The sequence below is a fragment of the Notamacropus eugenii genome, chromosome 6, assembly GCF_028372415.1.
Source record: "Notamacropus eugenii isolate mMacEug1 chromosome 6, mMacEug1.pri_v2, whole genome shotgun sequence".
Lineage (NCBI taxonomy): Eukaryota > Metazoa > Chordata > Mammalia > Diprotodontia > Macropodidae > Notamacropus > Notamacropus eugenii.
This window is the reverse complement of record NC_092877.1, coordinates 331,225,468-331,249,766: the sequence shown is the minus strand read 5'-3', so window position 1 is coordinate 331,249,766 and position 24,299 is coordinate 331,225,468. Positions and strand designations below refer to the sequence as shown.

At 34.4% G+C, this 24,299-nt stretch overlaps 1 protein-coding gene across 6 annotated transcripts in view; it reads right to left on the bottom strand.

Moving 5' to 3' along the window:
• U2SURP (U2 snRNP associated SURP domain containing) overlaps positions 1-24,299 on the bottom strand; it is a 105,510-nt gene that overhangs the window by 45,819 nt on the left and 35,392 nt on the right. For 2 of the 6 annotated variants that reach the window (XM_072618217.1, XM_072618215.1), the window contains exons 5-23: positions 23,890-24,004; positions 21,614-21,747; positions 20,412-20,479; positions 19,663-19,757; positions 19,530-19,565; positions 19,356-19,438; positions 17,910-18,075; positions 17,538-17,749; positions 16,517-16,560; positions 13,221-13,325; positions 12,069-12,139; positions 11,827-11,986; positions 9,251-9,413; positions 8,728-8,807; positions 7,458-7,545; positions 6,061-6,183; positions 3,903-4,059; positions 2,447-2,542; positions 1,646-1,712 (exon numbers count right to left, since the gene is read on the bottom strand). In XM_072618217.1, coding sequence (XP_072474318.1) covers positions 1,646-1,712; positions 2,447-2,542; positions 3,903-4,059; positions 6,061-6,183; positions 7,458-7,545; positions 8,728-8,807; positions 9,251-9,413; positions 11,827-11,986; positions 12,069-12,139; positions 13,221-13,325; positions 16,517-16,560; positions 17,538-17,749; positions 17,910-18,075; positions 19,356-19,438; positions 19,530-19,565; positions 19,663-19,757; positions 20,412-20,479; positions 21,614-21,747; positions 23,890-24,004 — 2,063 coding nt within the window. Of the gene's footprint in view, positions 1-1,645; positions 1,713-2,446; positions 2,543-3,902; positions 4,060-6,060; positions 6,184-7,457; positions 7,546-8,727; positions 8,808-9,250; positions 9,414-11,826; positions 11,991-12,068; positions 12,140-13,220; positions 13,326-16,516; positions 16,561-17,537; positions 17,750-17,909; positions 18,076-19,355; positions 19,439-19,529; positions 19,566-19,662; positions 19,758-20,411; positions 20,480-21,613; positions 21,748-23,889; positions 24,005-24,299 lie in introns of those variants that run through there. The other 4 variants (XM_072618212.1, XM_072618213.1, XM_072618214.1 and 1 more) reach the window with 4 other exon arrangements.

Genomic DNA, 24,299 nt, shown 5'->3' with positions numbered 1-24,299 from the left:
AGAATGATCACCCAAGCCTTTGGAATAGATCAAGGTGATTCAAAATTTATTTTGAAATTTGCACATTAACTTAACTTTTTGAAACCATTATCTTCAAGTCTAGCTTCACATTCATCATTATTTTTCTAGTTATTAAGTTTTAATTTAAATGTGATTTTGATTTCTTGCTAAAAAAATCACAGTCACTGGAATCTCAAGTCTAACTCCATCAATTTAAGATTGCTACAACTTTCAAACACATTAACTAGTTTAATGGTTCAGAATAACAAAATCAAATAAACATCAAAATTTAATGACTTAATGGACCTTAGGTTCCATCTTTTAGAAAACAACATATTAAGTAAAGGCTTCTCTCCTAAAAAAAGAAAAGATAAAGTCTATTATGCAAGTGTGTCAACATGCCCATTATTTTGCTGTATCTAAAATAAGTATCTCTGAAACACATCCATGTTTTGTTATTCCAAGTAGCTGGTTACTGGTGATTAGCACTGGTACACCCATAAATTTAGAAAACTTCTCTCTCTTGTAAGAACATTCTAACCATGCAAAACTGGATTTCACCAAAGTTTATTACTACATTTTTCAAAAGCCTGAAAGACACTGGTATTCCTTCTTCATATTTCTCCATATTCCCCAACCGCAATGGATACACCTACCATCCAATCTGGGTGTCTTGTTCAAGCTCTCATTTAAAAAAAATTAAGGTTTCTCATTTTTTAATAGAGATCTTTAGTCTTCCAATAATGCCACAGAAAAGAGGGCTGAGTGTGGAAAGTACTACCTCTAACACAAAGCAGCAAAACTAGCAAGCTATAGCCTGAAGGATTTTGAAACACAGATTACTACAATTTCATACCCAAAAGAAAAATACAAAAATTATTTAAGACTAGGACGACTTTGGGAGCATTAAATGCCATAAAATATTATCATAATTTTGATTTGAAATAAAATTTTATACCCTTTCCCTAATTTTTTTTGGCCTTAGGGATAGAAAAATATACTGTGCCAATTTATGATGCATGGTCCTTCAAAGTATTCTTTAAATTCTAGTCTTAGTGTTAAGTGATATAATCCAAGGAAAAATCAAAGTACACCTGATCAAAAAGAAAAAAAAAGGCATCAGACCCACCCTTCCACTTGTTGGAGAGCTCCCTCCGAATTTTCTTGAAAACACTACCAAGTGTATAGGTGCACATATGTGTGTGTGTGTGTGTGTGTGTGTGTGTGTGTGTGTGTGTGTCTAGGTCCTCTATTTGAGAATGTAAGCTCCTATATAACATGGAGAATGATAGCACTATTCCTTCTACCTCTTTAAAAATCACTTTCCAAGGAGCCCAATACAATATTTGATGATGGAGATCTGAAAGAAATGCCACTGATCAATTAACATATTTAACTACAAAGTGAGATTCATAACTTGATGGGAGAAAACAAATACGTTACAGAACTAAAAAGCTCACTGAACTGAGAAGCACTATAATCAGAAGCCAAAAGCTCCTTGTATACTGGGAAAATAATTGAGGATCTGAACATGATCCCCTCACCAGTTTTTTCCCCCTCTTCACCATTATTTCAAGTACACCCCCTGATGAAAAAAAGGGCACCCACACCAGAAACTGAGCACATTAAGATCCTAGATTCTTACTTTTGATTTTCTTCCTCTTCTGATTCTTCATGCTGGTCAAATAACTCCCACTTAGATGTTGTTACCGCTAAATAAAGAGAAAAAGGATGTAATTCCATAAGGTAAATTAACATTGTTGTAGAAGCACAGCCGGGTTCCAAGTTAAGAACTGGAGGTTTGCATTACACAAGTTTTTATCTGTATGGTATTAATAGCATCTCTTTGTTCTACATGCATTCCATCCCTCATGGGAACATGTAAGTTTAATTCTTTACTCAAACTTACATCGCATTTCTATCTGAATTAACTAGGTGACTAATATTCTCACGCTTGTGTTAAAGATCCCTTGTTTGATCAGAAACTCCATATATTCCTGTGGACGCACTATAAGCACCTGGTTCACATCCATGTGTGCACATATGAGCACACCCTTGCTTGGGCATTCACAAAGTCAATCTAAGTCCAAGAGTAGGGAGAAACTTCACCAAGAGTGGAGAGCTCATTTCCTTGTAATTCCTACAGGAAAGAGTGAGCTTGAAATTGGTTCCCAAATGTCCTGTGATTCTGTACTTTGATTTTTCACTCAATTATGTTGCTTAAGAAACTTTTAACCAGTTAGACAAGGGCCTGAAATGAGACAGGGAACATTTATGGGTCTACTTAGAACTTAACAGGCCCTATAGTGTCTTCGATTCCAAACTTCTGCTACATAAACACATCAGGAGCTGTTTCTGCCCTTATCCATGCACAAGAGGACATCTGTCATAAATGCTATTATTTACTTAGGAAAAAAGCTTAACAAGGAATTAGCATTCTGCTTACCTTGGGCTTCCAACTCTGATTCATCTACCGCTTCCCACTTGGATGGCGCTACTTTAAAAATGGGCTCATTCTTTTTTGAGTCTTCAGAGGTATCCACTGTTGAGGCAAAGAACTGCACTATTAGGTGAGGAACTAACCAATGAGAGTAATACTAAAAAAAAAAAAAAACCGAAACTTATCTACATTGCTCATCAATGAACTTTAAAATATTTATCTCATGGTTTACTGATATTTTGTTTTAACAATACATTCTTTTCTGAAAATACTCCCCACCAACTCTACTGACTTGCTGGACAAGTCATTTAACCTCTCTGCCTCATTTTCCTCATCTGCAAACTAGGAATGAAATAACATCTATCTCACAGCTGGGTGGCAAAGTGAGTAGAGCTTGGGTCCTGGGGTCATAAGACCTGAGTTCAAATGTGACCTCAGATATTTATTAGCTGTTTGACCTTGAGCAAGTCACTCAACCTCTGTAGCATCTACTTTCCAGAGTGGTTATGAGAACCAAATGAGATAATATTTGTAAAGCACTTAGTACTGAATACCTGGAACATAGCAGGTACCATATAAATGCTAGCTATTATTACAAAGTTGTGTTGAGAGGTAATCAAACGAGAAAATATTTGTAAAACTATTTGCAAACCTGAAGACTTGGGAGTACTCAGACACTGTATGAAACATAAGGGACCAAGGTCACAAAACCCCAGAGAACAGAGAATCTCCAGAAGGAGAAGGGAGCAACAGTGCCAAAAGCTACAAAGAGGCTGAGAAAGATGAGGACTTGTGACAAGGCAAAGAGATTTAGCAACTACACACAGATACGTGTCTCACATATTTAGGAATCCAGTGCTTGTTCCAATATAGGGAAGAAGACGAACAAGGTCTAAATCCCACTTCTGCCACTTACTCTTTGTCTTACTTGGACAAGTATCTACAGGTCTTCATCTAGAAAACAAAGGCTAGACTGAATGATCTTTATCCCTTCTGGGTCTAAATCCTGTACTTCTCCTTCTATCAACGCACAATGGTTGAGGCTCTGCAACTTCAAGTCTTAAGAGTGGTGGTGCTGAGCATCACAGAGGAAGAGACAAGGCCAGGCAGCAGAACCAAGGTCATCCTGATTCTAAGGTCAGACCACTCAGACCAACAGGTCACACTTACCTCCCAGTGTATTGTGTGTGTACATACACGCGCGTGCACGCGCACACACACACACACACACACACACCCAACAAATTTTAATTCCTATAACTCATTTACTACTGAATATCCAGGCTTTTCCCCCCTTAAATAACAAACACAAATCCAAATAAAATAAAACATTTCCATCACAAAAGCCTATGTAACATTTTCTTTATTTTAATTTAAAGAATTAAGAATAAAATCTATTCAATTTCACATGTCAACCTACTTCCTTTTCTCTACATAAAAACAAAGTTGAAAGTTTCCTTACAAGGCACACCATCGAGATCATCATCAAGTGACTTTATGGGGACTCCATCAAGATCATCAATGGGAGTGGCATCAATAGGAATTCCATCTACATCTTCCAAGGGCGCGCCATCAAGTTCTTCTTCAATGGGAGCCCCATCAAGATCATCTGGTACTTCCTACAGAAACATAGACATATTAACGTCCTCCTTTATTTTTTACCAGCTGCTGCTTTGGCATTTACATCTTTCACAAGTTTATTAACAAGTTAGCACAATCCTACTGAGACATGGATGCCAATTACCATTTAGGATAGGTCTATGGTTTATATATCACTAGAATACAAACTCCTGGGGGACTAAGTACCCATTTTCATATCTTCAGGGATCAGTACAGTGCTATACACATAGTAGGTAATTAATAAATATCTGCTGAATCAAATGATAAAGAGTATATATGAATTAAGATTTAGTCTACTGACAAAGTGAATAGAAAAAGAAATGTCATGGGAAACTTTTTTGTACATAACTTCAATAAGGAATTGATAATGAATATTTTCAATGAAAATAAAAAGAAAATTATAGAAGGTCTCATTAAAACATCAGTTTAGAGCTTGTTTTGCTCAAGTAAAGTCATTATAAAGCTGTTCAAAACGCTATTTAAACACTATTTAAAATATCAGTTTAAGTATGCACAGCTTTGGTTATTACAGCCACATGTTATCATGGCAACATGTGTATTCACAAAAAACTGTCAAATCACTTTTTCTTCTCAGTATCAAATATATCAAGCTATTAATTTTCCAAGGAAACAAATTTAGCTGGTAGATAATAAAAAAATCAAAGATAAATCAACAATTCAATAAATATTTATGGTAAGTAATACAAAAATAATTATCACATTAAGCTATGATTTGCTATCAGTTTTAAATCCAAGTGTTAAGCCACCAAAATCAATTAAATTCTTTTCATTCTTCAAGATCAAACTAAGCTTTCCTTTCCCTGACTCTATACAACAGGAAAAGATCACTCCCTCTGAACTAATTCTGGTTTGCACCCGTCATTTGGCACCTAATAATAATAAAAGAATATATTACCATGCTGTCTTTTCAATGCCTACTTTTCATATTCATATTGTAAACTTTCACATATTTATATTATAAGCTTCTCAAAAGTAAGACCTACATTTTATGCTCATTACATGTCAACAACTAGCAGAGTACCACATACGTAATAAGACACTCAAATACTTGGTATAGAGGTTTTTTCAACGTTTGTATTTCTAACCCCAGCACCTAGAAAACTAACTGCCTAGAAACTTAATGATAAATGCTGGCTGGATGAATGATTAATAAGGTAAATGTCAATTTATACTCAAGATTTCAAATTATCAATTATTTTCAATCATTCTATAAAATTCTAATTCCAACTTTGCCACTAGAGCAGCTCCAGGGTTGTTTCCAGGGCTAAAATTATGGTTATGAAGTAAGTTTTAAGTATTCTCTTTACACAAAAATAAGCATAATACCTTAAAAATCATCCTTTTAAAGAGATTTCTTTCAAATACAATAAAGTGCCCCAATCTACTTGATCAGGCTTAATCTCCTTTAGTAGATCAAACAAAACTAAAATTATTAGCAGAGTATTAGGAGAACATGTTAAGTTCTGAGAAGTATTTGGGGTAAGGAAGAGGCTACTCTGCAGATGACTGGGAAGGACTATTCTCTTCTTCCAGATAAAGCAGGATTAACTCCATTGCTGCCTTGTCCCATTCGTATAGGCTGAAGGGATACAAATTAATCTGGCTTGTTTATCCATTAACTTCTGCCACTGATTAATTCTAGCCCTATCACTTCTATCCTATCCACGTTAGTCTCTTCCTCCTGCTTACATGTTTACTGTGCCAGTGAGCACTATCACACCAAACTGTAAAATCTTTTTGAAATGAACTTTGTGACAATATCATCCCAATGATCAATTCAAGATATTTAAGACACTCACATACACATGTAACATCAAAGAAGCCATGAGGAAATAGTATGAATTAAAGGAAGTCCACGTTCAAAATGTCTTGCGTTTAACATTACTACTGAGTAACTATCCATTTGTAACCTCTATTGTGTTGTATTACATTGTAACTCATCCTACTCCCCAAAAGGAAAGACAAGTGGCGACACCTACCTCGGTTTCTTTTTCTTCAATAATATTTACAAGTCCCAAAAATATATTTTGTAATTTGATCAAAAATGGTTCTGGATAAATTGCCCAGTCTTCCCATGCTCTGAAGCAAGTCATTACTCGTTGCTAAAAATATTAATAACAAAAGGAAGCCACTAGTCAGCTATCAAGAAAGTTAAAAAGCAAAGCTGGTACAGTTAATTGTGGCCTGAATCTCTTAAAATCCAACTAAGAAATGTCTCCTGTCCACCCTCCTCCGGATTCTGAATTCCTGGATTCTTTAGCTCTGAATGTCAATGATTTGGATCAATGATAATGGATTGTTTAAAAAACAAATGAAAAGATAAAGAATTCATTATTCGAAAAAAATTAAAAGTAACCGAAAACATTTATTAGGCACAAAGTCTGGCCAACTCAAGAATTATTAGGATGCCTTCATTAACATTAAATGTAATTCATCAAATGGAATATTCCCTAAGAAAAGGCCAGTTAATTTCAATAGCATCTAATGAACTGAAGTATCAAAAGGAGAGGAATCTGACAGTTACCCCCATTAAGAGTCGCTTCACTAAAATTAGAAATGTATGATAAATCCTATCCATGACTTCTGAGATCATCTCTAAGGTGATAGATCCCATGTCATCTCTCTTCAACAAACAAATTTTGTTAAAGATGTTATTTTCTATGAAGCATTGTTGTATACTGTATATTTTCTATGAAGCATATCTTGTACTGCTTTTTTCTTAAAGATGCCACATTATAACAGAGACACAATATATCATCATCACTAACAGCTTTATAGCATTTTAAGACCTGCAAGAGACTTTACGTATGGTTAACTTTGACTTTTCACAATGCCATAAGGTAGTTTCTAGTATTGCTCCCATGTTCCAGATAAGTGATTTTGCCTGTGGTCAGACAAGCTAATAAATGCCTAGAGGCAGGATGTGAACCAGATTTTCCTAATCCCTGGTGCTTTCACTACACTGCAACCTAACCCAAAGATATCAAATGTTATTTCTTTTATACGACAACTGGGTTATTCAATTCTATAGCTCTACCTTCATACCACTATGCTACAGTGACAAATTTCACCAAATTAAAACAAGCAAAATTTGAAGTCATGTCATTTGGCATATATCCTTACAAAGTAGGTGATCTCTGAACAAATGTCTGGGATGTAGTGGTAAATATAGTTTTTTATTCACGATAATTAGGCCAAGAAATAAACATTTAAGAACAATCAGGCCAATGTATTTTTAATTAATTTCTGCCACAAAAAAATGGCATAATGCTAAAAACAAAGATATTATGAGATGTGCAGATTTTTAAGGTTCTATCAAAAAAAGCTGAGACTTTTAAAAAATACATACAACAAGATAGAAAATCTATACACATACCTTGAAGTTTTCAGATTGTAAGTGACCTTGAATTGTACGGTAGGTGGCATTGAGGTCTGAAAATATCTGACATAACTTTGTTTCAAAACTGTAATTCAAATAATATTATTTTAAGACTCTACTAGAAATTGTCATAAAACACAATTGTTTTTCCATTCTTGTTAATGAGTGCTCATCCCTATTCTCAAATACTTAAAAATCAAGAAATAGTTATTATACAAGCAACAACTGTGCAGTTTTAAAGGAATGGAAACATTTTAAAACCAAAGTGTCATCTCCTTAGTACTATATTCTAATTTATGAAGCCCTTTCACAGACATTATTTCTTTGATTCCCACAACTCAAATCACTGAACTCAGTAAAGCTTGGTCTCCTGGAGCACAATTGTGGACAAGACTATAAATTCTTTATTACCCTCATTTTACAAATAAGGAAGTTGAGACTTGGACAGTTTAAATTATCAGTGAAAGTCACAGCTCAGAAAGTAGGAAATTCAGAACTAGGACACAAATCTTCTGAACTATTCAATGTTCCTTCCACTATACTACAAAATCTTACAAGCATATCTTAATTCTTTAATTAGTGAAAGACTGAATTAAAAATCAGTAATTAACACTGCTTCAGTCCCAGGGGAGCAATGTTCCCAAACTATATGAAAAGAAAATCAATGGCCTAAATTTTTGAAGTGTTTTTTTAAAACAGAAAAGTTTTATTTTCATAAGAGAAACAGGAAAATGCTTTCTAAAACCTGTCTATTTGATTTAGTGGGAAAGAACACCAAAAGAATGGGGAAGGGGACAGTGGATCTAGGTCCAGAAGAATCCTAAAGAGCCCTCTCTGAGTCTTAAGTTTCCTGATGAATAACACCAAGTGGTTGGACCATCTAATATCAGCTGTCTATTACAGCTTCAAATACTATCAAATATTCACCAATATAAAAAAAGGAAGCCACAGAAACAAACTCTAAAAGACTCATTTAAATTATAACTTATTTGAATGACTACAACTGTCTTATAAGTCTAGAAGCCTGATAGACCAGTACTATAACCAATGAAATCCAGAATAAGTGCCAGAATAAGCAATGGTATTTTAAAAAATAATGCCTTAAGTTTCTAATTCCATATTTATGAAACATTATGAAATTTAAATGATTTTTAGCATGGGACGGAGTTAAAATATTTAGTTATTTAAAATATACCTTTTGCAGAGTTCAAATTAAATTAAGTTCATCTTTTATTTTAAAATTATGAGTATAAAATATTATACTTACAATTTTCTATAATATGAAGCATTGGCAACTTTTGCTGAAGAGTTATACAATACATCAGAAACCAAATATAATCTGGCAATCTGTAACATAAAAAAATTAAAATGATGCACAATTATGACAATAAAGCCAACAACAAATCTCTAACAGAACATGATGCTTCTTCCATGAAACAGTGACAAGGAATAATGGAGATAATCATACTTACCTTTAAGTAACTTGCTATCAACATAAGTATGCTGACTACGGTTATTTCTTTGGCAGAAATATAAATTATGTCTAAATTTCATTGCACATTGTTTTCCAATCTAGCATGTAAAAGATAGAAACTTCTTGCTCATAACTTACATAAGTATGGACAACGTGAAAAGTTTTTCTTAGGAGAAATAAATTCATACAGCAAAAACGTAACTTATTTAACCACAAAATACTTCACGTAATAAAGAGCTAAAAAGAATTTAGATCTGATGTAAGGTCATTTCTATCTCACCACCTATTTAAAAGCTCAGGAAAAATGTCTCCGTACCTTTTTAGGCAATGGTGTTTTCAGGATGGACAATGACTCAGTAATACAATCCACTATTTCTTCAGCAGCTTCAGCATTATTAAGACAGAAAACCATTGCATCACCAATATCATTTTTCCGAGGAGTTAGTCCACGTAAGATTTCTTCTAATTTATCTCTCTGCCTGAAATAATTATTTTTCAAATTAGAAATACTTTGGGTCCAACGGGAGTGCATGATTCTCAAAAGCAGGGGCTGTTTTCTCTTTTCTGTGCATCCTCAGCACTTAGTACAATGCCTGGCATATAATAAATAATAAGTGCTTAATAAATAATGGTCTACTTCACTCCAAATGCCAAACCATTTCATGTAACTTGTAAGCATTAAAAAAGTCATTTAAATGGCATTACCACCTATGTAAATATTTTAACGCTCCTAAAATACAAGTTTTAGTAAAAATGTGAAGAATGTACTATCTGATAAATGTATTTCCTAGATGAAAGCAAGAATCATTCCTAAAGTAAAAATTAATTTACTAATCCCCTCCCCAGTGGAGTTTCCCACTCCAAAGCACCAGAGGAGGATGGACACAACTCAGTTCTCTATCTTTTCTTTCCTATGTACCATCAACATTATTTGTATCTTGTTTCAGTGCTCCTTTCGGCATGGCTAAAGCAGGCAAACCAACAGGAGATAAGAAGTCCATCTGAATGAGCAAGCACACCTAGTAAAAAACTGATTCCCTAACACTAAGCTCAGAGGTATAGATTAAGCAATAGAGAATACCCCTCCTTTTTTCCATGGTTGGTAGATCTCCCTGGATGTCTAATCAACAGCAATAAAGCCCTGGGGCACATTATTTCACCTCTGAGTCTCAAAATATCCTCCCCTGTAGAATAAAAGGGATACACTATCTGCTAGCTTTAAAATCCTACGATCCCAAGAAGCCACAGGGACGACCTTCCACTTCTCAAAACAAAGACTCTGCAGAAATGTTTGGTTAGGCCATTTCTTGCTCATCCCTACCAAAACAACTCCTCCTAATCCTGCAAGTCTTACAGAGGAAGGAAAAAGTTTCTAACAAGCAATCAGAACTTGGACATGAACCTGAAGCAGGTCTGCAAAAGTCCAATGACTTCAAGAATGACAAACGATAACAGGTCTAGGGCTTACAGAAAATTGTGAAAATTGCTTGTTTCCCCCAACCAAGATCCTTTGGCATCCCCTTGAATAAAAAGGCATTTTTAACTGACTGAGAACAGGTCAGACTGGGCTGATACAACAAGGGAAAAAAGAATGACAGCAGAAACTTTATGGCCAATGGTCCAAGAACATTGGTTCTTAGAGGGAAGGGAAAGGACAAAGACACCACAAAAGGTGCTGTTAGTTGCCTTATGCCTTAAAATGACTGTGTGATAAAGATGTCCCAGTTGGTTAGGTCTCACAGAGAGAGAGGCTTTGACTGGTACTGAGGGATCAAAGGACCATACAAGTCTATAGCTGGAAGGGAAAGACCATAGGTCAATCTAGTCCAAATTTTTATTTTACAAGGTGAGGAAGTTAAGTGATTTGCCCAGGCATACTGGCAAATAATGGAAGAGATTGAGACTAGAACTCTCAATTCAGCCCTGTGCACAATGCTTCCTCCCCTTTGGCTGCTACTCTTAAAAACCAGTCAGTGTAAAAGCGAAGCCAACTAGGCACAGTTACAATTTCTAATATAGTCATGACCAATTCCAGAAAATCTTGGACTCACTGAGTCTGGTGCTTGACCTCAGTGGCAATGATACTCTCAGCCACAGTGATGATCAGTTAAATTGGAGTAAGAACAATCTGGACAAAACTCAGTAAGACAAAGAAGGACAGAAGACAATGAGAGCTGGATCTGAAGAGAACCAGGATTCAGGTCTCAACTCCAATGGTGATTACTTCTGTGACTAATTTCAAGTCACATTCTCCCTGGTCCCAGTTTCCTAACCTATAAAATAAGGGGCTTGTACTAACTAGATGGTTTCTGAGGTCTTTTCCATCTCTAAATCCATGATCGGATAAATGTTTCAGTGCACAATCCCTTGTCCAAAGGCTAAACCTCTTTTCTAGAAGGTATATTCTGTCCATGTACCAGTGACTTAGGGCAGTGACCTACATTTTAATCAGCCTGTTATAAGTCACATGGTTTTAGAGGTGGAGACCTGAGGTTATTTGGCACAATTCTTTTTTTTTTTTTTTTTAAAGACAAGGTAACTTCCTGAAGATTTAACGATCCATACCATAGATCTGTAGCACACATAGTGGCAGGGCTGGGATTTACACCCAGATCTTCTGACTCTTAATGAACACCCTTTCCATGGCACTGTATTGCATTCAACTAAAATGTACTGAATTGAATAACATTTATCACAGTAACCAGAGACCAATGGCAAACATTACTTAGATCTTAATTGAGTAGAGGAGTAGAAGTGAAATGAACGGGCAGTTTTCTTTGCCCTCTTTCCTGGGACCTCAAATTAAAACACCACAATTTAAGATATTAATATTCTTGGCTAGGGGAGCAAAACTGTTCCAAGACTGAAAAGGAGAGGGAGAGAGAAGCTTACTCTTCTTTAAGTGCTCCTTTCTTGCTAGGTTCCTCAACAAAAGCCTCAGTTTCTTGCTCTTCTGACATCCCATGTAGGTATGGATTTAATGGTGGTGGCCTCCAAAAAGATCCATTTTTGAACATACGAAAATCTTCTGTTCTCCACTTAGTTGGAGCGTCTCCCTAAAAAACCCCAAAACATACAGGACAATTAGGTCTAACTTTACATATAGTCAAAACTAAAGCAGAAGTTGAGTTTACTTGCCTGCAGAATTGAATAAAGCTTCCATCTATAGTAAACATGGGCTGGAGTCTGGTTTTCAAATAAAAACCTAAAAAAAACAAAAACCAACAAATACACAGTTTAAATTCCCAACTGAATGATCTAACTATTCTTCTCAAATAAAGGTCCAAGTCAGAAATATTTCATTTGACTACTGTAAAAATAGTCAATGAACAAGACCTGACACTGAAGGCCAAAGAGGTATTCCTCCCCCTCTAGCTTGATCTCATCTTACCAACAACTAACACAGTCATCATATACACATAAAAGCATTTTTCATAGAAGAATAAGTTTTAATTTAGCCATACGAATCACCCTATTCTCAAACACTCATTTTAAACTAAATCTAATGAAATAAATCAAGTTATTGAAAGCATCTCTCCAACATGTAATCTGTTAATTGTTACTCACTTAAGTGTAATCTTTAAAAATTCAATATATGGAAATCAAAGGGTTATGGGATCATGGACTGAAGGTTGGAAGAGGTAGTAAGAGTGGGGACTTCCACTGAGATGCTGAGACTCAGAGCCAATATTCAAGTGAACCACACTGCCTAAAACAAAATACCCTGCCATTATTCTTTTTCTCCCAAGGCTGTTTCAAGACTCTATGGAGGGGATTCACTATTTTGCTCCCTCCTTTTAATGATCATATCAGAGGTATTTAATCCTGTCATAAGTCATTATTTATAAAAATTGTACTCTGAGTTTGAGGTTCTTCACCTGAGGCAGGTGAACTTTTTTATTTTGGTGTTATTTCAGCATAAGCAGTTTCTCTGGTAATCCTATGTATTTTATTTTACACATCTGCAAACATTCAGAGGCACACATAAGCCTCCACAGACCACCAGATGGGCAGTGACACAATGAAAGTCAAGAACCTCTTCTCTGAGTCAAAATAACATCCATGCGATGGAAACTCTTAGATTTTTATCATTTAGATGTGACATAATTCTGTCACAAGCTGCTTAACTCACTCATTTGTACCAAACACAAAAATAGCAAATACATTCTATTCTCCTATGAACTGAAATCTCCTTTGTCCTACTTTAAAAACATACTTTTGAAATCTAAATGTCAAAGGTTAAACACCCAAGGACAACATGTGCGACAGAGGCAATGTACACCCACCTGAACATAGGGTTGTTGATTTCTCTGTTCATGATCATGGCTTCAAACATTGGTCCTTCACGTACAACAAATTCTATCATTCGATGTATCAGTGCGAGCAAATTCCTATAACAACAACACAGTTAAAGAAAAATGGATTCAGACCTACCACTACATAAAGCTATACTTTACCTAAGTTACTTAATTGTGCAGGAAACGATTATTTTGCTGACTAATACAGAATTTTATACCAGATAAAAGCAATCTGGAGCAAATGTTAATGCTCTGCATTATGGGGAGAAGGGAAGGGCATGGTAAGGGGAGGGGAGGGAAACCACAACACATCCTGATAATATTAAAGAGTAAATTTTCTGAAATGTCACTCCTAATTTTCAAAATTTAATTCAAAAGGATACTATGAATCAGGGACTAAAAAGGAAGTACTAATCACATATAAAAATTGGAAACTGACAACTTACAAGCTATCTTACTAATTTTACAAGAAAGTATTACTAAACTATCATCAGATAATGCAAAAAGCAGATGAGTTAACTTCTGTAGATACTATCATATATGGCTACATTTTGCTAAAATTTGAAAACTACCAGGTAAATAAGCATATGGCCAGATTTAATAAGAAATCCATCTAATTTCCATGCTACAGAATTTTTTTTTACATAATATATATTTATGAGCTCTACAAACCATTGCAAATATACTTTCTGGTTCATACAAACCAGATGGAATTTTTATTGAATCCGACCCTAAAGAGGCAACATCCCTTTGGTCAACAATACAAATAACATACATTTGTAAAATAAATGGAAAATTCTCCAGCTTGTAGATTAGAGGCTTCCAGCTTCAAATTAGTTTGTGGGCAATAAAAGTCTTAATTAAATGAAGGCTATTCCCCACTCTACTCAAAATACTGCCCAAAAGAGAAAAATATAAGTAGCTTTTCCCAGGTCATATAATTTTAACGTTGCAGTATCTGGGCTAAATTTCAAAGCATTACAGCAGTCCTTTTGCCTCTAAGTCTGTTAGTCGAGTTTGAAAAACAATTTCATTTCTTAAGAATCTGACAACAGGTTCTAAAACTGTCAGATACATCTCAATTTACAACTGGAGATTTTTAAAAAGTAACAGAATGTAAAATTAGGTAAAATGAACTCAGCTGTCTTCTGGCCAAAGCATTAACAAATACTAATTGGGAAAAGCAAAAGGATATTGGCTCTTGATAAACTGCACAGACATAATTTATTTACCCTAATAGCACTGCCACAACAATGTGCTCTTATATCAGCTACAACATATATTTTTAAACGTATGGTTATTTTCGAAAATATCAATTTATATGGCTTTATATCATTAAACTGCTTCAGAGTACATAATTATTCACCAAGAGATAATTTTATTGCTTAATTTCTCACATTTCTAAAACAAACCTACTTAACTGGACACTAAAATATCTACAAAAGTGGAAAAAATTAATTTAAGACTAAAAGGAAAAAATTTCTAATCTATAAAAGATTTAACACTAGGAAAAGGGTTGACTACCTAGATTTTTAACTGCTACTACAATGTTTTGGCTTTCACAATTAAAACAAATGACCCAAAGCATCCCTTAGGTTGATAACCTAGTCTAGAAGTTATTTTTCTGCACATAAGTATTTACTTCTATACAAGAACCCTGCAAGAACATGTAGTTCTATGTTCAAGTACTGAGAATATTCTTCATATTCATATGGTTTATGGTATTCTTTTGGGCAGGGATACTAGAGGGAAATGATAATGAAATTATAATTAAATTTCTAAGGTCCTGCTACTGTCAGCCATCTTAAAGATATGGGAAATGTGATTCCCATCATCAAATATTCAAGTATGGTCTACACATCCAGCAAACTAACTGGCTTATTAACTTTAAACTAGGGGTTTATATTAACAGTGAATTTTGAGACTTTTTCACCAAAACTACACTCAACCAATTAATATTTTTAAAAGAAATAAACTAAGCCATACACAAAGACACTCCCTCTCCATAAGCTTTTTGAAATGCTGCAAAAAGCAAAAAGACCTCTCTCTTTGAATACTTATAATATGAAAAACTTTAGTTTCAAATAGGCTTGCAACTTTGATAAATATCTAAATATTCATGATCAGGAATTTAAATTGCTTTTAATAATTTAAGTAATATGACTTTTTGAAAAACACTTTAAATCTGAAAATTAGTTCCTTCTGGCACTAGCCTAAATTTGTGCTTATTAAAACAATTTTTACTCAAACTCTTTGTCCTAAAAGTTGTGTTTTTTAAAAAAACTGTTGCTCTTTATTATTTTTTTTAAAAAGGGACTGTTTTACAATAGAATGAAAACAGTGTAGTACAAAAAGATGATAGTTTTTTAAAGTGCATTATTTAAAAATGTCAATTATCTTACTCTGGGCAACAAAAAAATAAAAATGTCTCTCAGTTATAATAAAACCACATTTATTGGAGTCGATCGTACCAATGTCTGGTCAAAAACTGTATACTTTCCCAATCCATCCCATGATGTTTTCCTGGTCCCCCGCTGCCGCAGACAGTTCAGCTGGTGTTGCTCACCAAGGCCAATGTCAAAGAGAATTTGGTATTCTTTTGTGTTCATTTATTTATCCAACCAGTGTTGTGTTCCTGTGTTTGGGAAAAGGCTTAGCTTGACTGAGCAAGAGCATACCTAGAGAAACACCTCTGCTTTTAAACACTATCTTTATAAAGAGAGAAGGGGTTGGGGGGGGGGGGGGGAAGAAAAACAAAGAAACTCAACTATCTTCACAGTGAAGAATTGCTTCCCTGTGCAGTGTTCAAGAATGTAATGAGATTTTTAAAAAATCATTTAAAGATCTACAAAATAAATCTATAACTCTACAAAGCTCTTCTCAACCAAGATTGTACATTAAATGCATATAATTCAAACAATTACAGAAAGTTTTAACACATGAAGTAGAAACATAACACAATCTAAAGCATCCACAATATGCAAAAAAAGCCCATTAAAGATTTAGTCTTCATACCATTTGACCATCATTTTCAAATGAAAATAACCACATTCTACTCTACAAAACTATAATTCTGTATATTATACTAAAAAGAAAGAAAAGTAGGGACATAAAATTGCAAAGCATATATATTACGAATTAGTAAAATTCCCAATTCCCCCCATAAGTAAAAGGAAGGAACCATTGCTCAGTCAAGCCATTACCTTTTCCTCAACACCATTTTTTTAATTCAGAAGGGGATATTTTCTATATTTAGATCAGTAATAATAAAGAAAAACATGTACCTTTCTGTTGGGATAACCACTTTGACTATGGCTTGCGACAGAGTCTGTATATGAAGTCACATCAGATAATAAACATAGAATATGTGAGTATTGTTAACAAGTAACAAGCAAAAATATACATATGCATTGAAAATACTACACATCTAATCATAAGTTTTGCAGGCAATCACTGCTGTGAAGTTATACACTAAGCAATTACATATATGCAAATGGATGTGTTCAGTGAACCATGAATGTTCACTAAATGCCAAGAATCAGAACATTCCTGCCAGAATGCACATCAATGCCAGGAATCGGTACTACACTGAGAAGTCTAAGATAAGGATTTTAATTTGTGAAATCATTAACTATTTGCCTTGGCCCGTATAAGTTTACTACTTTGTTCCCAAGCCTTTAAAACCAGCCCTGTCATTTTAAGTGTAATTCATTAAAGAACCAACAAATTCTTATAACTGTAAATTAAGTTGGTTTTATGTTTATAAAAAAGTAAAGAATACTCACCCTTTAGTATGTTTTTACTACAGTTAGTTGCTTTAACAAACCACACATACCCTAAAAATATTCTGACACCTAGTTGGTCCTTAAATATTACGTCAGCTAGTTGCCATCTAAACAAATCAACTATTTAGGAGGTCATTCTAATTGAAAACTAAGCCAACTGATTACAAAGTAGAAGTTTCTTAAAACAAAATAAATTTAACTACTGCAAAACTAGCACCTAAATAACAAACCTGAAACAACAGGGAATAAGGAGGGAGAAAAAATAACTGAAAATTGGAAAAGCATAAACTAGATTTAAAGGAGTGACAGTAACAAAAATATGGCCTGATATTCCTGAGGCCTCATTTCAATACTGGGGTTTCATGGGCTAAAAGTAAGGCAGGGAACAGACTATATGTATCTTTAAGGGTTACCAAACAGATAAGCACACACAATTCTATAAAATTGTAGAAAAGAAAAACTACCATAAGATTTAGTATTTACAAATTAGATGCGGCCCTATGTACATTTTTAAAATTACCTTCTCAAAATCCTCCTTGCTTTTAGGTGGAGGTAACATTGGAGCATTGGGGTTCTTTAATCTCTCTCTAGGTTGAGCATTGAAAGGCAGGCCAGAAGGTGGGGGAGGAAGAGTGTGTTCCATCATAGAAGGTGGAATGTATATTGGATGTGGTGGAATAGGTACAGCTTTGCCCCACCCTAGTTTCATTTCAAAGGACATGATCATCTTTCCTACAATAAAGAAAGATTTACTTCACTAAACATTTTGTTTATAAACAAAATCAAATGCTTTAAATTGCATTTGAATTTAAGTTTATTTTTAAATTTCAAAACTACATTTCAAAAACAGTGAAAAGGTTCTAAGGCTTCTGGATAGATTAGTGCTGCTTACCATTTAGATTTTTCAAAGCTCTCTCAGCATCTCTTCTATTCATAAAGGCCACAAAACCACAATTCCTTTCTCTTGCTCTTTCCTCATCTGTTCTTGGCCACATAATCTTGACACTGGCTAATGGTCCAAACCTCCCAAATTCTTGGCATAACATTTCTTCATTCATCTAAAAAATAAAAATAAACATATATTTTTATTCAAAAACTCATTAATTCACATCTATGAATTTTTAAAATAAAATTTGTAATTTACTTTGAATGAGTCAAATTCTGTTACAATGAACCTTCAAGGGGCATTGAAACAATTTCATTATGAAGGCATTTCATTGGTGAACTATTAAAAATCACATTCTCAATCTGTAAGATCACAACATAAGAGTTATATTGCAGCACAATCCACTCTGATGTAGTGGGAAAAAGTCAACTGCATTTACACTATAAAGGCAAGAAAGAAACCCCAAAGCAAACTGTTTTTTACTCATGTTTATTTCTTCATCCCTACACACTTTCCTTCTTTCAAACTTCTGGAGGAGGAAGTTATTTTACTGTAGTAGATGTCTTAGCAATTAAAGCTGTGTTTTTATGGTAGAGCTGTTTATGGTGGAAAGGAGAACAGAAGGATATTCAGAAAGGAAACCTAGACAAACCTATTTTTTTCTTTTCATAAATTAACACTCTAAAATATGGACATCAACAGAGGAAAGGAAGAGTGACAAGCATATTATAAGTGGCAAAACATACAAAGTATCCTTTATTCCTTCTCTAAAATTCAAAATTACAGGTCAGTCTTATAACAATCAACCAAATAATGTGCTAAAATGTCACTGTGAAGTAATCTTAAGATAAAGATTATAGCTGCAAATGTTTCCAATTCCAAATTAATGATCCATTTATTAGAGCAATTTTTAATAATTTTTAATAATGAATATGAGCACTCGGGGAATTTGCAATGAAATTATTCACTGATATCTAATCAATTAAGTGTTACAGACAAGATGAAAGATCTCCCTATAGTGTTTGTTATAGAAAGCTACATAGATAGCAGAAAACATGCTGTAGTGGATTACTCCTTGAGACCCAAAGAATAAATCACTATTACTAGAGGTCTTAAGCAATGATTTGTAAAATATCTTTTCTCTTTAATAATAGAGCTAAAAAAAAGTTCTTCAAACAAATATCAATGAAAATCTTTTAGAAAAACTGTCATTGCTTGTCCTTCCTTTTCAAAGGACCAATGATATCATTGCTCATATTAAAAACTGATTTGTCTCACCATCTGAAGGGCATTACAGGCATCGAACAATTACAAATTCTTTAAGCACATATTTTAATGATACTCCATAGTATGGAAGCTCACTGCCATAAAGGTTAACCAATCTACTTTTTTAGATTGTTTTCTTCCCAAAAGAAATATGCAGTAATATTCCTCTCAGCTCTATAGTATTACCTGTGGGTTAATGTTTCCAAGGTATAAATTTGTAGTACTTGGATCCCCCACATCATGCGAGCCAGGTGCGTAGTCATCAAGGACTAGAACAAAAAAGAAAAAGGATTGTAACCCTCAGAATAAAAACACTGTTCAGAATTTGGTACTATGTTAAAGAGCAAGAAACTATATTACCACCAGATGACCTATTTCTTCGAGAAGGTGCGTCCACTAAAAATAAATAAATAAATAAACAAAATAAGACATCCTTACATTTAATTATATTATTATTTTACCAAAGACACTTATTAAAATAAATTTTACTTACTAGAACGACGCTGGCCATCTGAATCTGACTGAGGGGGTTCAAAACGACTTAGTCTGCCTTTTGTTTTATGTCTTTCATCACGTTCTTCTTGAATTCTGTTGAAAATATTTTAAATCACTAGCAATGAGTCAAAAAACATTATCTTAGTGATTTATGAGTAAAATAATTATTCATCTACTATATTCAAATAAGGTGATTTATATTACTTTTAGGAACAAAAGAACTTGATTACAAACTACAGCGGCCATACAAGGCAGCCCAGATAATTGAGTCCTTTACTTAGGTACAAAGGCAACTTATGCTCATTACACTACTAATATCAAGCCTGAAACAGAAGAATTATTTTTAATTTACTTTGAATTATTATATTTGATGGGGAGGAAATTAAAAGTTATAACTAATGAGATCTTATTGGGTCCTCTCCTATCTTTTTCCTCAAGAGGAACACATTTTTCCACTGCAAACAGGACTCCGGCCATTAGATAAAGCATTTTAATTCAACCCACATATGGGAAATTACTAAGAGGCATGACTGTGAATTTTATTATAAGTTCATTTTCAAACCCTGCCCCACAAAACATAATCATAAAATCTTAAAAGAATAAATAATCCTAATGACAGAATAATTGGTAATAACTCATAGGTTATTGTGGTAATAACTAACAGGTTACTGTGTGGGTCTTTTCTTGTATTCTCAAGCATCTATTCAGTATACCTATGATATTTATTCTCCACACTGTAAAACTTACTGTTTTAGTTCTTCTTTGAAGAGTTCCAAATTGCTCTTTTTCTTTTCTTTCTCCCCTTTCTTCAGTGGCTATGAAGGATATGACAGGTTATGCTTCAGAAAATGGAAGGTTTAACAAAACGAATGGTTCAATAATTATACCATTTCTAAACCATATTTACCTCTTGGCCACTGTTTAATGTCACTCACTAATAAAATGATGCTGGTAAAAATAAAGCTTATCACACTGTCAAATACCTTGTGTCTACAAAGAAACAATTTTGGCACTATTCTTAAAATAATGAGGTAAAAGAAAAATTTTAGCCCAATACACCTGAAGCATTTTGCTATTTTTAACATACCAAAACCAATACATCTAAATAAGTATTGTGATCCAAAGCAGCCATTTTGGAAGATTATACACTTCTCTAAAAGACACTGCTTAAAATATTTTTGCATCACCTCTTAGAATTGCCTCCAGAGCCAGTTCGGAAGGTTAAAAAAAAAGGCACCAAAATATAAGAACAAAAATCATTATCCTGGTATCTTCTTTTTGACCAAAAAGAAGATACTTACACACTGTTTGATCACTCCATTTATTCAACGGATTTGGCTGCAGGTGACTTTTGGCTGTTTCCAAAACTCAATCTACCCCAAAAGGATAAAGACATGCTACTAATGCATATATTCAAAAGAATGTGTACAGGCTCTGAAAAATATCCCATGAGGAATCCCAAAAACATTATGAATGGTGGGAGCTATTAGAATAAGTGTATCATTTCCCCTAATTTGACTTTAAATGGCACAATGCTCATTTATATGTAAAACATCTGGTATGTTCGTTTAAAATATAGTCAATAATTTATAGGTATATCTTAAGGTGCAACCAAGCATTCTTAACATACACTAACTGAAGCACCAACTACTAGGTTGATATCAAATGTATGAACATTAAGAAAAATGCAAATTTTTATGCCAAAGCAGTATACCTAAAGAAAACAAAAGAAGAAACTGTTCACTGCTTAAAGCCTGTCAGTGGTCATTTGCCATGTGCTAATGTATTATAATCTTCTGAATGTGAATGCTATTGGGTTAGAAAACGCCAAAACTCACCACCTCCAAAAAAAATACCAAAGTCCTGCTTACAGTGGAAGTACAGAAAGTAGTCTCAGCTAGGTCATCCATACAGATATGAAAGGTCAGTGATTTCTGAGTATGACTTACAGGTTTTTTGGTTTCTATCACAAGAAGGGATGGTGGCCTTTCATTGGAGGACTGGTTTGGTGCATTCTTTTGATCTGCAAATCGTGAGGAGGGCTTGTAGATTTTGCCTCGTTTTTCATCTGTTTCATGTTCTTCTATAATTTAAGAAATTGGGATAATGCTTACTATATAATAAGTTTCAAACCTGTTTTTCAATCAAAAAGCATTTGTTAAGTACCAACTACGTGCCAAGGTACATTGCGCCAGGTAGTAGATATGGTTGAGAGGACAAAAAAGGATATCAATACACTTACCAAAAGCGAACAGAATTGGTTAAACAATTCCAGAGATATATACAAATACATATCCATACATATACATATATATCTATATATCTTATATATGTTGCTTGCTCATAACCATTCTACCAATGCAGCAAGAGTAAAATTGCTTAATTTTAATAAGCATTGGCTCTGCCAGCTATACTGACTGAAGCATAAATTCTAATTCCATTAACACTGATTGGCATATACAAGGACTAAGGTTCAGTTTAGGTGGTTGGGGGTTTGGAGGGGCAGCAGGGAGATGAGGATGGAGGAGTGGATACAAAGTAAGACAGTCCTTGTCTTCAAAGAATATGCAGTCTAGTAAGAAGAATAAAAGATACAAACATTAGCTACAACATAAACATAGATATCAAAGTGAACAAGAAATCCCCCCCATCTGACTAGGGTGGTAGAGGAATTAAGGAAAAGGAAAGCACATGAGGGAAGTGTTATTTGAGTTCAGTAGAAAAAAAAAGAATTTCAATTTGAAGAGTTCTGTAAGCTGATGAACAAGAGCGGTAAAGCACTAAACATGTTTTGGAAACAGCTAGAGCATTGCACTCCTGAAGGGAAACAGTGTAAGGTAAGAATTAAAAGGCTGAAATTAGATTGTGTTCAGTCTTGAATACCAACTTTAAATCAGTCAAACTTTGCCAGTTTAGCCACCCTAAATCTCTCTATTTAATATTTACAGAGAATTTTGAAGTGTTTAAACCAAAAGGAACTAAAATAATAAGTAGATCATGAGGCTGTTTCCTTTTCTTACTGTCTATACTTCTCTCATTTCCTTTTTATTATCAGCAAATCCACTACAGGATACTAAAGCGTGGAAGGAAACTCTAATTAGAAATTTTCTCCACTTTGTTATGTCTCCTAGAAAATATGGAATGGAAAACTCAAACTCATGTATGAGTGAAGCCTGGTGATTATTTATGAATTTCAATGACCCCTTTTCACAACTGCAAAGAATAATGTAAAGTTAACAGAACCATGCCATGTGTTCCTTCCAGTTTCATACTTTGAGATAAGTCTGAAATTACTGCTAATCCATTAATTTAAAACAATATATATGGGAAAGCTAAAACAAAAGTTATGCTATGACTGTATTTCATTTGTCATTGCTATCTCTTCCTCAGGGGTCTAGTCAAACTCTGTAACTTTCCAGTAATGATGTAGCCTTAAGCAAGTCACCTGATTTCATTGAGCCTTTGCTGTTTTTTCCATCTCTAAACGAGGATTATACTAGTTGTGAAGAGAGTATTTTGTAGACTGTACATACACGTTCACTAAAGTCCTCCTCTGATTTCTTTTCATGGCATCTATAGGACCCTGGTTCCTTGAAGGCTATAAACACAAACTTTGCTAAGTCACTGCAAACTTTAAAAGGCTTTACATAAAAACAGTCAAGGCTAGATTGTGTTTTCCATCAGAGGACCAGCCCAGAGAAGAAGTCAGAAGAGGTCCATGGGCAATGAATGAATTTTTTTCACCACCTCAGCTTATTAAGACTATTTACTAAGGCATGGAGATGGAGAGATTGCAATCTGGAAATCACTAGGGGAAAACCCCTCTATTAAGGACTGAAGCAAATAAGTTGTTGTCCCTTCCTGTTGTAGGCATCAGACATTTCCAAGGTCATTCTAGTTCTAACATTTTATGCTTTTAACTCTCAGAAAAATTATCTGTGTTAAACAGAGAACTCTGAGATTTAATACAAAGCCAATATATAATACTAAACTTTTTTTTTTTTAAAGGCTAAGTGGCTAAAAAGCTGGACTTGGAGTCAGGAAGGTTTAGGCCCAAGTTTCACCCTGGGCACATATTTATGATAAAGCACATATCCTTCTCAGTGCCCCTGGGCAACTCATTAAAAACTTTAAGTTGAAAAAGCTTTCACACACTAATTCTGAACTACATAACCAAAATCTACTATGACTGCTAAATGACTACAGCTACCATAGTCAAACTTACCTTTAGCAGCATTAACCACACCACCTCTCACAAATGTTTTCACTTTATTACCATCACTGCCTTCAAAAGCAGCAAGGAACTCTTCATAAATCTCAGCAGCTGCCTTTTCATCCTCCTAAATAAGAGAATTCAACAATTTAGTGTCTAACTAACAGTTTAGTATGTGGCATTCCTACTGCAAACCCCAGTAACTCATCCAGGTTTATCCTAGCAGCTGAAATCTTCCATCTCTAAGCAGGCAAAATAATGATTTCTACCCATCAATAGCTGTGCAGTCAGTTACAGAAGTTATTAACTAGGCAAATCTCATCCTTGGGAATAAAAGCATGCTTCAATTAACAATGTAAACCATTTTTCTACTGAATCAAACCTATTTTTAGGCATGACCCAGCTGCAAAGCTTGACCTCGC